Source organism: Berghia stephanieae, chromosome 8 (assembly GCF_034508935.2).
Source record: "Berghia stephanieae isolate SIO BIC M18660-M18661 chromosome 8, UCSD_Bste_1.3, whole genome shotgun sequence".
Taxonomy (NCBI): Eukaryota; Metazoa; Mollusca; class Gastropoda; order Nudibranchia; family Aeolidiidae; genus Berghia; species Berghia stephanieae.
Genome location: NC_088367.1, coordinates 53,726,629 through 53,743,000, shown reverse-complemented (window position 1 = coordinate 53,743,000; position 16,372 = coordinate 53,726,629). Strand labels below are relative to the sequence as shown.

General features: G+C 38.6%; 1 protein-coding gene across 1 annotated transcript; it reads right to left on the bottom strand.

The window, feature by feature from the left end:
• Nucleotides 1–1,008: 1,008 nt before the first annotated feature.
• Nucleotides 1,009–15,929, bottom strand: LOC144979066 (uncharacterized). Its single transcript, XM_078925681.1, has 4 exons — nucleotides 15,769–15,929; nucleotides 3,518–3,645; nucleotides 2,182–2,288; nucleotides 1,009–1,141 (listed from the first exon to the last, which is right to left on the bottom strand). Exons 1-4 carry the CDS (start codon nucleotides 15,818–15,820, stop codon nucleotides 1,009–1,011), a joined length of 420 nt encoding a protein of 139 aa, XP_078781807.1. The 5' UTR covers nucleotides 15,821–15,929.
• Nucleotides 15,930–16,372: the final 443 nt, after the last annotated feature.

The window sequence follows — 16,372 nt, the reverse complement described above, 5'->3', positions numbered from 1 at the left end:
GGAGATGATGGTGGTGGTGGTGATGATGATGGTGGTGGTGGTGATGATGATGGTGGTGGAGGTGAAGATGATTTTTCTCGAAAAATACAGGGTTTCCATGGTCTTCACCTGACTTAATAATAATAATAATAATAATAATAATAATAATAATAATAATAATAATAATAATAATAATAATACTGATAATAATAATAATGATAATAATAATAATGATAATAACAATAATAATAATAATAATAATAATAATAATAATAATAATAATAATAATAAAAATAATAATAATAATTATAATCATAATAAATCTATATTGTCCAGAAATGGCAATTCATGCTTTCAAATACTTATTTTACTAGAACCCTTATAGATATTTGCATCTGGCTTTTACCGTCTTCTAAGGAAAAGTCACACATGGTTATGCTCATTTGTTATCGACCCACAATGCATCACCACATTTAGCAAAAAAATGAACATGAACTTTAAAAAAGGCATCATTTTTGTCTCCTTCAATTAGGAAGGATCTCCTTAAATGATTCCATAAGTGTCTCGAGTGGGTTTAATACTAATGTTTAAAAAGTTTGTCGACATATTGTTATATAATGAACCGTAGTCACTGACTGATCTTTCACCTATTTCCACAGATCCAAGGAGACTCACCCTGATTACATTAAAAAAACAACCTTGCCTGAAACAAGTTTTTTAAAAAATAATTTTAAAATAGAGCTTTTATATTGCGCAATATCCACGAAATGGACTCAAAGCGCTTTCCAAAGGGTTCCTGACTAACAACAACATCATGTAACATGTAGAACGAGTCATGACGCCTGTTAGGCGATATTACAATTTTTCAGACTGAGACAATGCTGTTGATGGCCAGGTACTCATTTTACACACGAGTACGGTGAGAGAATGTGAGTAAAGAGTCGTTTCCAAGGACTCAACTATGCGCCGAGCGAGACTCGGACCCAAGACCTTCCAATCCGAAAGTGAGTGTCATACCACAAGATCATATTATAGCTGCATAAATAAGGACTGAATATTGCTTTGACCCCTGACCTGAGATGTACTCCTGTCCATTGTGGGGGAACTCGAGTACAAGCTTTTGACTGGTGGACCACCCATCCGACCTCGGGCTGATTCCCGTCTGTTTAAAAATAACATCGGTGATTCAGTAAAAAATGGTTAAAATTTCAGTAATACTAAACTAAACCAAAGAAACAAAAAATGCTGCATATATCATATAGCCTGTTATATGTAAATATATATTTTGTTTGTTGACTGTCACCATTATGAGTGAGCAATCGACTTAGCCATCATGGTCATGGGACTGACTGGTAGCCTTTATAACATTCAGCTTCATTTCTTGTTTTTATCAAACATATGTGCCAGCTCCACTCACATTTCTGAATGACATGTTTTACACATTAAAAAAAAAAAAAAATCCTATTTTCATTTCATGATGTAACAGCTAATTTACCAGAGACCGCTGTACGTCCTTGAGGTAAAGGAACTGCTTCAATTTGCCACTATCCAGGCCCTAATTTACCAAAAAAAAAAAAAAAAAAAAAAATCTAGATAGAACTTTAGTCTCAAAACGCTGCTAGCCATATAGTAATAATAGAAAGAAAAAAAAGGTGAATTTTTTCTCGTTTTTTTCCTATTAGTTTTAGAAGTGTTTTGAAGCAGTTCCTTTACCTGAGGACAGTACAGGCTGTTCTATAATATAATCTAGATTTAGAGCCTTTATGCTCCAAATTCGAAAAGGCAAAGTTTCCCCTTGAGGCAAAGTTACCCCAGTTGACGGTATAAACAATCCAATACAAACAAAAATAAATTCTTCAGACTGCCAAATCAGGACAGTCCCAATTTCATCAGCAGAGCTGCCAACCTGAAATTTCAAAAATTCGTAGTTTCCAAGAAAAAGAAAAAGAAAAAGTCACCATAAATAACTTTAAAAATAAATAACTTGCTCTCGACATGGTCCAAAAATACTCCATAGTCCTGAATACAGGTTCTAAGAAGCCAGACTTTCCCTTTCAACAAGATTTATTGAGTCAAAGACACTTATGCAGCTCTGTAACTGGAGCCAAAAATTCGTATTTCTACTCATTTTTCATAGCACTAGGCAGGTCCGTATCAGGTCATTTGGCTGCTGTGTATAAGGATAATGAAAGATTTCCAAACCTAACAAGACTTGATCCCGACTGTGCTTGCTGCATTGACTGGTTGGAGAGAGAGGCTTTCTGGGATGGGCTGTGACTGCTTGGAGTCGACCATAACCTGGGATTGGACTACAAAAGATCATGTGTAAAAAATAAATTTAAAAAATAAATTAAATAAAATAAAATTGCCTTTATTCATCCCCAAGGGAAAATTGTCTTTCGGGTCTATTCCAAGGGAAGTGTGGAATAACCCAAACGTCAGCTGCAATGCAGTCAGTTAGGGAAAAGTGACTTGCTCAAGGCCACACAGAGAGGCGGGTAGTCGAACTCTGTACCTTTTGGGTGCGAAGCAAAGACCGTACCACTGAGCCATGCAGCCCCTCTGTAAACAAGAACATTTCAGACATGCCAACTTTTCACCAACAAAATTTGGGAAAATTTTCGCCAAACCACAGACAAGATTTTAAAAATAAACGAGTGAAGTAGAAATAATGAGAGAGGAGACAGATAAGAGACAATGTATTACTATTACTATTACATTAGAAGGTGAATTGTAGTAGAAGAAATGACAAATCGAGTCATTCATTTAAGTGAAGATGACTTCAAACAATAAAATAACAAACAATCCTTAAAACTGCTTCTACTGATTAGGCTGAGGCAATTCCAGCTGTAGATTACTATAGGCTTAGGCTTTTCAAACAATAAACTGTCACAATTAAGTACAGGCACTCCTAAAATCTTATCATGTCCATACTTTAAACTTCACAGCAATTATTTTTTTCAGCAGCGATTATATATAATTCATTCCCCACATCTTTATCCAAGGTCAACAACTCCGAACTTCGAGCCACAAACCCTGCATCTCATACATTGTGAGAACGTATTAAAACTTTTAATAAAATAATGTGTAAAGTTGAAGTTCAACCACAACGCCACTACCACATTATCTCATTCGTCTGCAGTGTTTCATTCATCCTGTCTTGTTGATAAAGGGGAAACCCCATTGATTTAATATGTTTTCGTATAATAAATTGAAGCTTACATTCAATTTCACAAACATTTACATTAGCCCGATAACAGACCTGCCTAGTTGAACATTTTAAAATTCACAGTTTTTAGGAGATAAAAATAGAAGTCGCTATATAGTTAACTTTATAGATCAACAATTTACTCTCAAAGGTTTAAAAATAACACATCAAAATCCTTTCATTTTCAATAAGTTTTAATGACTTAGAGACGCTCAGGAATCTCTGAAATTGGAGCCAAAATGTAATTCTATGAATTGTTCGTAGTTCTAGGAAGGTCTGTGATAAATATAAAGATAAACCAACTTCTCACCCTAGAACAGCCTTACTTACCAATCCGTGTTGTGGCTGGTGCATGTTGTGGTGATCACCGAGTAAATAGCCTGGCAGGAACGGTGATGACACGTGCTGAGCTGCACTACTGGAGCCTGCGGAAACTGGTGAAACAGACATCAGAGTTTCTGGAGACAAAACATGTATAAGAAGAGATATTTTAATTATCATAATGATAGAGGCTAATGAAACATCTGCTGCTCAGAGATCAGAGATGGCAGAAAATAAATTAGATCTGAAATCATCTAGTTTGACAGGCCCATTTTTGTCAATTTTCATCTTTTATCCACAAATAAGTGTCATATCATTTTAAAGCTTGAACTACGAGGATTCAGAATTTGTAAAAAAAATTATGAACAGGAGACGGTTATGTTTTTTTTTTTTAAAAAGTAGGTCAATCAGTGGTGACCCCAATTTACGAGGAAATGCATAATGGAAAGGTTCACAATTTATTTATTTTTAAGGGTTTTACGGCGCTTGTGACACATTTAGATTATATCAGTGCCAGTAAAAGAAAATGGAATGTAGTCAAAATATTCTAGATTTACAATCAAAGCACCCCAAGAAAATGTAAGACAAAAGGGAATTGATTCAAATAGGGAACAGATGTAGATGAGTGTACTTAGTTTGAGATCACCTTAAAGTTAAAGTCTCATCCAGACACCAACATAGGATCCCACAAAGCGGAACACACTCAAATGTTTACAGGCGAATACATAAGAGAGATGATTTAAAAGGAAAAAAATATAATCTCCCAAAACTATAAACTATACATTTGACTGCCTCCCTCCCAGTCAAGGACTCCAGCCAGGTCTGGGACAAAATGAAGTAATCCCAATCCAAGACAGATAGAAAGCAACTCGGAAAACAGAGATTTAAAGGGATAGAAGACACAGCGTGACCTCCTGCCCACCATGGGTGGTGAAAGGACCCTGTTCAGAAAGGTTAACAATCTGAAGTGATAAATGGCCCAAAATACATGTACACACGTCCATTTCTTCTTCAACTTCAAATAAATAACCAGACAGGACACTTTTGTACTTTGTAGTGAAACTAAATTTATTATACAACAAGGGGGACAATTACACGAGACAAAAAATGGAAAACATTTTCTTTGTAATATTTTTCACCTTTAATTTTGATGTCGTGGGTCCGAATCCTGCTTCTGCCCCTCTTTTAAAAAAAAATTCCATCTTCTTTTTACAGAACGTTGCAAGGGATAAATGTCCCATCCATCCTCCCCCCACCTCTTTTTTTTTTTTTTGTGCGAGTCTATTCTTTTCTCCTTTTTGTTTGGCCTTTTGTTCCGTTTCTGAGCATGAATTTCTTAAAATTGTTTTTATTTTTAAAAAAATTATTGTTAGTTTTTTTCTTCTCTATCTGACCATTTGGTCGCTCTCTGAATATTTCTGTTTGTTTGCTTTTTAATTATTTATTCTTTTTAGACACTTTTGAGATCGGAGAGTGGTGACGAATATGGCAATTTGTTAGAAACTAGAAAGGAACCAAGAGAGAGAGAGAGAGAGAGAGAGAGAGAGGAGAGAAGAGAGAGAAAGAGAGAGAGAGAGAGAGAGAGAGAGAGAGAGAGAGAGGAGGAGAGAGAGAGAGGAGAGAGAGAGAGAGAGAGAGAGAGAAAGAGAGAGAGTTTTTTAAAAAAGAGGTGGGGGGAGGATGGATGGGACATTTATCCCTTGCAACATTCTGTAAAAACAAGACGGAATTTTAAAAAAAAAATAAAAAAAAGTGGCGGAACCAGAATTTGAACCCGCAACGTTGATTCTGGTAAAACTTCCAGGGCAGACGACTAAACCATTCGGCCATGACACCCACTTCGAAGTCGACGCATATTGTGTATAATGTAGTAACAACTAATTTAATGTTGGTTAATTTTATGTTTTTATAGATATTTTATTAACTTTTCTTATTTCTATGTGCATTTGGAAACATTCCATATTCTGGAATGTGGATAATTGTTTAAAAGAGCGGAGTTTCAAATATGTGTCTGGGAATAACGAATTTTCATTATCCCCAGACAGGTGTCTGGGGATAATGACAGTGACAGCCTACCATGCACCAAGCTCAATGCCCCCTTCCTCCCAAAGCACGGTACAAGGTTAGTCTATATGTTACCGTGTACGTAGGTGCCCGGTTACCGTGTACGTAGACACTCCGTTCCTCTTTATAACGAAGTTATGCATCTTTATTTGAACCCCATAAAACTTTTAGTAAAAGAGAACAGCAATTTCAATCATAAACTTTCTGGCCTTGGGTCACAATTTGACTCCCACTGCTACTGCTCACTTAACTTAAACTAAACTGCCTAAAGTAAAGTTACCATCTCATTCTCATCCGTTTTGGAAAGGCTGCCTCTATTCTCACCCCTGGGATGAGAATAGAAAAGCGATCGAGCTCTCACCCCTGGGATCGCTATTCTCAGCCCTGTAACCAACAGGTAGGGAGGGTAGCCTAGCCTAGCCGCCGTCCCTTCTCGCTATTCTCACCCCTGTGTAGGGTCAGCTTAACACCCCCCCCCCCCCCCTTCCTCACTACTCTCACCTGATCATCATCATCTCTCTCGTGACTACTTTTTGTGGAACTGGACGTAAGGAGGGTGAACATGCAGCCCCGCCCCTTCTCGCTATTCTCATCCCTGTGTAGGGTCAGCTTAGCACCCCCTCCCCCACCCCCCCATCCTCTCGCTATTCTCATCCCTGTTAACCAACAGGTAGGGAGGGTAGCCTAGCCTAGCCGCCGTCCCTTTCGCTATTCTCATCCTGTGTAGGGTCAGCTTAGAACCCCCCCCCCCCCCCTTCCTCACTACTCTCATCTGATCAGCATCATCTCTCTCGTTACTACTTTTAGTGGCACTGGACGTAAGGAGGGTGAACATGCAGCCCCACCCCTTCTCGCTATTCTCACCCCTGTTAACCAACAGGTAGGGAGGGTAGCCTAGCCTAGCCACCGTCCCTTCTCGCTATTCTCATCCCTGTGTAGGGTCAGCTTAGCACACCCCCCCCCCCTTCCTCGCCACTCTCACCTGATCATCAAATCTCTCCTGGTACTGGACGTAAGGAGGGTGAACTTATATGTCGTGCATTTAAAATGTAGACTGGCTGGCTTGAGATATGGGAATCAGTGTTGGAAATCTCTCTCTCTCTCTCTCTAAGCGAACTGGATTCGCCCAATTTCTAAGAATTGGACTTTTCCTTTTATGGGCATATTATTATTTTGTGTTGACTTAGCTGTCTCAATTTCTCCCTACGTTAGGTATTTTAACTTGTTTATATTTTCTCGCTCTCTCCCTCCCCCTACCCCAAACTTTATTTCTCTACATCTTTTATATTGTTTGTATTTCCTTTCTCTCGTCCACTCAATATTTCACATCTCTCTCGCCCTCTCTCCATCTCCCCTCTTTCTCTATTTTAATTTGCGAAGTGGCTACCCGTACTTAAGGACGGGTAGACTGGCAGGCTAGACGTCATTAAGTACGGGGAGCATAGGAGTCTAGCCGTACTTATTCTGGGGCCTTGACCCCTGGTCGTGTCAAAGGTCACATCCGGTAAGTCGACCGTGGTGGGCCGTGGCGCCAACCCATGATTGTTTTCTCCCGATTTACGAGCATCATCAATTTCAATACGTAGTATTTCAATAATGGCCATCGCTATTGGTGACAATTTTTCATCTTATCAACAATTGCCAAAATGCAGTTAAGCAATTGGAGACTGAGACTGACACCATTTTTATTCGTCAGGATTCTGTAAAGGTAAGAATTTGTCTTTTCTTCTTTTCTTTTAAAAAAAATTCTCAGTCAAGGCTAGGACTAGGACAGTAAAAAGTATTCGAGCGGTGGCGATATTTATGATGAGATATAATATGAATGAATGAGAATGTAATTGTTTTGTAATATCAACACGCCTTACTGACTGGCGCGTGTGTCTTGTGTTCTGCATTCCAATGTGATCTTTATATGGATTAATCCTTAGATGATTTTATTTCTAGAGTACTTGTGTAACTGTAACTGTAACAACTGGGCTGGTGACTGGTGGGTAGTTTAGTGAGCAGCAGCAGTGGTAATGGAACTCAAATTGTGATCTACTCGCCCAGAAGTATAAATTGTTACTGCAAATTGCCGAGCACGTTGGTGGGGGGGGGGGGGGGGGGGGGAGGCAGTAACTCTAAAATTGTGGGAGTTGGTAAACGTCCAGTTTTTGGCATTCCAGCATTAAGCTAATTAGTGGCTGTGACCCGATTTTTAGAACTTTGGAGTTGGATTGAAATGCCTCATGATGATGATATTGATAATGACAATGACATTGTGTCACATAGTCTGTAGATATACAGTATTGTCAAATAATGAAAAACAATAGGGTATTATTATCATTATTAATATTACTTTTTTTTCAATTTATTTATTATTATTATCATTATTATGATTATTATTATTGTTTATAATTATTAACTTAAGCAATGGCATTGGTATGTGCCATTTTCACTGCAGTGAATTTAATTAATTTTTTTTTTTCGACAGCCAACAGGAAAGAATTCAGTTGACCGTACTGGTGTCCTGACAATCAAGAAAGATAGCTGGCTCAAGATGTCTTGTGGCAATCTTATCAATCAGCAAACCATCATCTGTGCCAGCAGAGCAGAGTATCTGCAAGCACTTTTTGAAACTGGTTAGTATTGTTTTCAAATCTTCATAGCGTCCTTACATTTTTATTGGTGATCAATGAAGTACACTCGAGCACGGAAATTTCGAACAAGTTGGGACACGCCTATTTGTTCGAGATTTTCGTGTTTTCCATATTTGAGGATTTTAGGGAGGTAAATGAAAATGTGGGTGGTCTTGATAAAATTCTTATGATTATAATTCTCCGTTATTATGAACTCTGTCGAGAGTTGATAGTGAGACTATTCAATTTCCTTTTCTCGGCCAGTTCAACACAATTCGCGAAAAAAAAATTCAATGGACCACAAGGGAATGTCCAGTTTGTTTGAGATTTTCGTTTTGCCAATACTAATGTAATAGAGGGTTTAAAACTGGGCATTGAACCAAGTTTGAGATTTGCATGCTCGGGTGTAAATGCTCATTTTTCTTAATGAAATTGACAAAGGATTATTTGAATTGAGTTACTACTGCATTTATGAACTTAAGAGTTTGTTGCCAAGAGTTTTTGGCCTGTGGATGTAAAACCAATGAAATTTCAACTGTGTTGGTGAGAACGATGACCAGTTTAAAAAAAATTGGTATGTGAATGATAAATTCATTTTATGACAATGATTTTAATTTTATAGCCATGTCTAAAATTGCTAATGAAAAGTCTCTTTTATTTCCATTTTTCAAACCAGAACAAGATCAACCCTCTTTGTGGAACTACAGAAACAACAGTCGCAAACAAGTGGTGTTGACTTTTTTCCTGGAGGCGAAAGAAAATTTTTCTCCTAGGAGTTTGCGAAAGAAAATTATTGCTTTTTATTCTGAGCTAGATCTATTATCACCATTCAGCTGTTTTCTTGTCTAAAATAGATTTGATTTTGCAGTTCAAGTTGATTACATACTTATCTCACAAGCAGAAGCCTATTTTAAAAATTGAAAAATGAGGGTAGTGCGTCAAATCATATTTTGCGAAATCATATTTCGAGAATTTTTAATATATCAAGTAATCAACTGATAAGTAATCTGGTAAATAATTAGTTTTTCTGATTACAATGATGAATTCGTAAGGTATAAATAAACTCTGACCATAAAATGAAAGAGTACGGAAATATTTTAATGTTTCAGCATTTATTTTCTTAGGGAATGGGTTAGCGAATCATTTATACATTTTTTAGACAGATCAATCTACTCAATTTTCGTCATTTCTTGTCCTATGACGCTCATTATTTTGAAAATTTTATGGATCAGCTTATGTAGAATTAGTGCTTTCTCAAATTTCCGTTTTATTTCATTTTTGATTTTCTAACAATCATACATGTCATTTTCCTTTAGATTGTTTTCAAATATATTCAGAATCTTTTTTGTGTGTTTTGCATCATGACGGAAGTATTTTGGGGGAAATTTAAATATGTAAGATTTTTTAATTTTAAAAATTGATTTTTTTCCTGCGATAAGCGCCACAATTTCAGTCGAATTAAAAAACATATTCTAAAGAATTTCTTTTCAAGACCAGTGGTAAACTCTTCCATCATTATCTAGTTATTTATGTAATATACATTGTGTGTAAATTTGAAAGAAATTTATACGCTGGTTTTTGGTTCATCTATGTTAGCAATTTTAGTTTTAGGGTTTTACATCTAATTTTAGCCTATAGGGTGCCTCTTTAAAATGTAAAAAAAATATATTAAAGATGTTTTTTTTTTGTTTTTGTTTTTTTTTTTTTGGGGGGGGGGGGGGGGATTTTTTGTGTGTTTAACATCAATCACATTATTAGTTTATGAGATTAACTATAAATCATAATTGACCACCAAATTATTTTTAAACAAATGAAAAAATGGATGTCAACAACAACAAAAAATTCTAAGTGGTATGGGTTAGCGAATCAATTATAATTTTTTTTCAGAATTTGATCAATTTACAAAATTCGACTATTTACTTGTTCCATATATATTGATTATACTTTGGAATTTTGATGGACGTTGTCTGAAAAATTAGCTTGTTTATCAAATTAAAGAAAGATTTTGTTTTTTCTCAAAATTCCATTTTGCATCATTTTCTGATTTTCTAACATTCTTCATTCATATCTGGATTATTTCCCATCAGATTGTCTTCAAATTTGTCAGAATCTTTGTATGATGGGTTTTGCATCATGATGGCTTTGACTTTGGGCTAAACTAAAATTTAGTCGTTTGAATTTTTAAATTGGATTTTTTTCCTGTCGTTTCATGAGTGCCATATTTTCAATCGTAATCGAAAAACAATTCCTTACATATATTTTTCAAGACTTGCTAAACCTATCCATCATGATGTTGCTCTTGCTGTAGGAAACATTGTGTGTAAATTTGGAAGGTATCGTTGGGTTTTGGTGCATCACTGTAGGAATTTATTTTTTGGGGGTGAGAGAATGAGTAAAGAGCCTTTTACAAGAAATCACTCGAACCAGGACCTTCCGATATGAAAGCAAGTGTCATACCATAAGACCACATTGCTGCACATTTAATTTTTTTTTATGGTGTGTGTTCGTCATCAAATTAGACCTCCTACACCTAAAAACAACAGGGGAATACCAATATTGGCATTGCAATAAACAAAACGGATTTTTGACTATAGGTCCCCTTTTAAGGTGAAATATTTCCTAGCTCCGATGGTTTGTTTAAGCGGACTAGTGCGTTCCACTGTGGAATTCTTTTTTTCATAAAATTGTATTCACTGTCAGTGGTGACATATAATTTTACTGCCTAGTTTTGATTTCCATTACACACTATCCCTACCACTACGCCAGTGCTTTTACAGACTGAGTCCCTATCATCAGGGCTATTACGCACTGAGTCCCTACCACGAGCGCAATTAGCCATTGAGTCCTACCACTAGTGCTATTAGCCACTGAGTCCCTACCACCAGTGATTTTGTAGACATTGAGTCCCTACCATCAGTGTTATTAGCCACTGAGTCCTTACCACAGTGATTTTGTAGACATTGAGTCCCTCCAGTGTTATTAGCCACTGAGTCCCTACCACCAGTGATTTTGTAGACATTGAGTCCCTACCATCAGTGTTATTAGCCACTGAGTCCTTACCACCAGTGATTTTGTAGACATTGAGTCCCTCAGTGTTATTAGCCACTGAGTCCCTACACCAGTGATTTTGTAGACATTGAGTCCCTACCATCAGTGCTATTAGCCACTGAGTCCCTACACCAGTGATTTTGTAGACATTGAGTCCCTACCACCAGTGTTATTAGCCAGTAAGTCCCTACCACCAGCGCTATTAGCCACTGAGTCCTACCACCAATGTTATTAACCATTGAGTCTATACACCAGTGCTATTTGCATTGAGTCCCTACCACCAGCACTATTGGTCACTGAGCCCTACCACCAGTGTTAATTAGCCTTTGATCCCTACCATCAGCATTGAGTCCCTACCACTAGTGCTATCAGTCATTGAGTCCCTACCACCAGTGCTTTTAGTTTTAGACATTGAGTCCCTACCACCAGTGCTTTTAGTTTTAGACATTGAGTCCCTACCACTAGAACTATCAGACATTGAGTCCCTAACTAGAGCTATCAGTATCAGCCATTGAGTTCCTGCCTGCGACCAGTGCTATTAGACATTGTGTCCCTACCACCAGTACAATTAGTTACTGAGTCCCTACCACCAGTGCTATCCAGCCATAGAGACCCTACCACCAGTGCTATTAGCCACGAGTCCCCACCACCAGCGCAATTAGTCATTGAGTCCCTACCACCAGCGCAATTAGTCATTGAGTCCCTTCCACCAGTGCTATTTGCCATTGAGTCCCTACCACCAGTGCTATTAGCCACTGAGTCCTACCACCAGTGCAATTAGCCACTGAGTCCCTACAACCAGCGCTATTAGTATTAGCCACTGAGTCCCTACCACCAGTGCTATTAGCCATTGAGCCCCTACCACCAGTGCTATTAGCCATTGAGCCCCTACCACCAGTGCTTTTAGCAACTGAGTCCCTACCACTAGTGCTATCCAGCCATAGAGACCCTACACCTGTGCTATTAGCCACTGAGTCCCTACCACCAGTGCTATCCAGCCATAGAGACCCTACTACCAGTGTTATGAGCCAGTGAGTCCCTACCACCAGTGCTATTAGCCACTGAGTCCCTCCCAACTACCACCAGCGCTATTACTATTATTTCTATTAGCCATTGTCATTGAGTCCCTACCACCAGTACTATGTGCCATTGAGTCCTTACCACCAGCGCTATTAGCCTTTGAGCCCCTACCACAGCGCTATTAGCCATTGAGTCCCTACCACCAGTGCTATCCAGCCACTGAGTCCCTACCACCAGTGCTATGTGCCACTGAGTCCTACCACCAGTGCTATGTGCCACTGGGTCCTTACCACCAGCGCTATTGGCCTTTGAGCCCCTACCACCAGCGCTACCCAGCCATCAGGGGTGAGAATGACTGGTCACTAAAAAGGAGGAAATTTTTCATCGTGAAGATCATGACCCATCCATGCGACCATAACCTATAAATTTGAATTTCACTAAAAATTTTACTGAGATGCGATCCAAGATTTATCTCAGCAATTTCTGATACAACTCGGTGGAATTTCAAAGTTGAAAGTGTAATTACAACATTTGGTGGTTGTAGTAGGGACGATGATGTGGTGGTGGTTGTAGTAATAGCAGTGGTAGGGATGATGTGGTAGTGATTGTAGTAGTAGTGGTCGTATGGATGATTGTTTTGGTGGTGGTTGTGGTAGCTGTGGTAGGAATGGTGATGTGGTGGTAGGGATGATGTTGTGGTGGTTGTTAGTAGTAGTGGTGGTATGGATGATGATGAGGTGATGGTTGTAGTAGTGGTAGTAGGGTTGATGATGTGGTGGTGGTTGTAGCAGTAGAGGTGGTAGTGATGATGGTGTGGTGGTGGTTGCAGTAGTAGTGATGGTAGGGATGATGGTGTGATGGAGGTGGTAATATTAGTGGTGGTAGGGATGATGGTGTGGTGGTGGTTGAAGTAGTGGTAGTAGGGTTGATGATGTGGTGGTGGTTGTAGTAGTAGATAATGTGATGGTAGTTGTGGTAGTGGTGCTAGGGATGATGGTGTGGTGGTGGTAGGGGTGATCTGGTAGTGGTGGTGGTAGGGATGATGAAGTGGTGGTGATTGTAGTAGTAGTGGTCTTAGAGATGATGTGATGGTGGTTGTAGTAGTAGTGGTGGTGGGGATGATGATATTGTGGTGGTTGTAGTAGTGGTAGTAGGGTTGCTGATGTGGTGGTAGCTGTAGTAGTAGTGGTGGTAGGGATGATGTGGTGCTATTTGTAGTAGTAGTGGTGGTAGGGATGATGATGTGGTAGTGATTGTAATAGTAGTGGCGGTAGAGATGTTGATGTGGTGGTTTTGGCGAGTGTTTTTTTTTTTTTATTCAGTGATGATAATAATAATAGCAATGTGTCAAAAAGGAGGAAAATTTCTCGGTCTATCGATCAAACACAAGCAACGTGTAAAAATAACAGGAACATAGTTTTGTATTAGTATTATGTAATATATTACATTTACTAGTATAAATCCATTCTTATCATTAGATATAAATTTACTTTTTGTAAACATTTAATGAATTTGTCCTTTCCACATGTTGTTATTCAAATAAAAGGCCAGAAAGTATTGTTTTGTTTCGATTTTTACTTTATAAAGCAGGCTACAGTATCTTTGTTACCGAAACTAGTAGTTATTCAGCATATAAATACAACCCAAGAATCTCTCAAATTGCCAAAGGCATAAAGAAAAAAGATTAAACTAAGCCAATCACCATTGCTTTATTCTAATACTGTATATGATCTCTATATACCAGATGATTTAATGGATGGTTGCGAAAGAAAGAAAGAGAGAGAGAGAGAAGAGAGAGGGGGGGGGGGGGGGGAGAGGAGAGTATTCTTGCCAATATAACATTTTGAATTCTATATCAAAAAACAGGGGGGAAAAGGAAACGAGAAATAGAAAGGAAAAGGGGGGGGGGGGGGGGGGGGGTGAAGAGAGAGAAAGAGAGAGAGAGAGAGAGAGAGAGAGAGAGAGAGAGAGAGAGAGAGGGGAGAGGAGAGTATTCTCTGCCAATATAACATTTTGAATTCTATATCAAAAACAGGGGGGGAAAAGGAAACGAGAAATAGAAAGGAAAAGGGGGGGGGGGAAGAGAGAGAGAGAGAGAGAGAGAGAGAGAGAGAGAGAGAGAGAGAGAGAGAGAGAGAGAGAGAGAGAGAGAGAGAAAGAGAGAGAGAGAGAGAGAGAAAGAGAGAGAGAGAGAGATTAAAAAGGCAATAAGTACCTACAACAGAGAAACAAATCCAGACCCATTTGTCCCTCCCTTCCCTTCCACAATCAACTAACTAATCAAAGAACACTACTGGTCTTCTGTGTCAATTGTGACATCTGGTGTCATACTGTCTGGCCCAACGTCATAAAAACGGGACTGTCACCAAATTTCACAAGACTGAGCACAGGTGTCAAAATATGACATAAGACATAATGGTGATTTTGTGGGTTTGAGGAAAATGTTTGACACGGCAAATTTGAAAAAGGAGGAAATGTGATGGGATGGGCGGAGATAAACTACCATTTAGTTTTTAGGCGGAAGATTCTCAGCCCTGAGCCATAGAGCCCCTTCCACCAGTGCCAGTGCTATCCAGCCATAGAGCCCCTACCACCAGTGCTATCCAGCCACTGAGTCCCTACCACCAGTGCTATCCAGCCACTGAGTCCCTACCACCAGTGCTATTACCCATTTGAGATAGAACTAAATTGACGTCACTCAGTTCTTTATTATCGTTTTTAGCCATTTTTTAAATGATTAGTTCTCATTGATTGTATCAAGACAAAACTATAAAAGGTTGAGGTTACACATCGATTAGTAGAGTGGTATTATCACGGAGATCAGTTTTCCCAAATAATTCCATGTGATGGGGAAAAAACATCCGGTTAAAAAAGGTTTTGACGAAATATGCAGTGAAGACATGCGAAGGCAAAATATGCCACCGCACATAATAAATAATCTACCAATCCTTAAGTACGGCTAACTAAGCAATCTACACGACATATCATTAAGTACGGCTAGCCAGCCAGTCTGACTGTCATTAAGTACGGCTAGACTGGTAGGCTAGACGTACTTAAGTACGCCTAGACTGGCAGGCTAGCCGTCATTAAGTACGGCTAGCCTTTTCCTTTAATTTGTTGGTATTTTCTTCTTCTCTTTCTCCTCCACATTCTATTTCGTTTCCTCCCCCCCCCCTCCTCTCTTTCTTTCTCTCCCCTGTCTCAATTTATATCTGGCTGTTGGTTAGGTAATAGTGTAATACGGATGAGAATAGCGAGAAGGGGTGGCGGCTAGGCTAGGCTACCTACCCTCCCTACCTGTTGGTAACAGTAACAGGGTGAGAATAGCGAGGACCTCTATTCTCATCCCGAGGGTGAGAGCTCGATCGATTTTTTATTCTCATCCCGGGGGATAATTTGAATAATCAAATCGGCATCGTTATAGTTTCTAACGTGACAGTGAGCGAGACGTGTCTGCTTCCAACTCAATAATCAGTCACAGTCACAGTCATCACAGCGTGCATAATTTACCTTGACCATGCCCATGAAAGGCTTCAGGACCAGCTCCTTGAGGAGAAAACATGTTAAGCCAAATAAAATCTTTAATAAACTCTTAAATCGAACCGGCAGTCTCTACGATAACTCCCTTCGTCAATGCTCAATGTTGGGAAGTGAAAGAAAAGTGAAAAGAGGAAATTGAAAATTGAAAACTTGAGCAGTTGGGAGTTCTCTCTCATGGGTGTTCGGTTCGATTTCCTATCGTATTATTATTATTATTATTATTATTATTATTATTATTATTATTATTATTATTATTATTATTATTTATTATTATTATTATTATTATTATTATTATTATTATTATTATTATTTTATTATTTATTATTATTATTATCATCATCATCGTCGTCGTCGTCGTCATCATCATCATCGTCATCATCATCATCATCAATGACACTTATAAAGCGCCGCTCCAGTCTCTACAAGCTGAATGGGCTTTATACGACGTGCAATTATTGTAGGCCTGATAACCCACTTCATTATGGGCTCATTGCTGTACCTGCCTAATGGAAATCTTTTAAAAACGACGCAAAATATTGTCCGTAAACACAATGTTAAACTAGGCCCGCCCAGA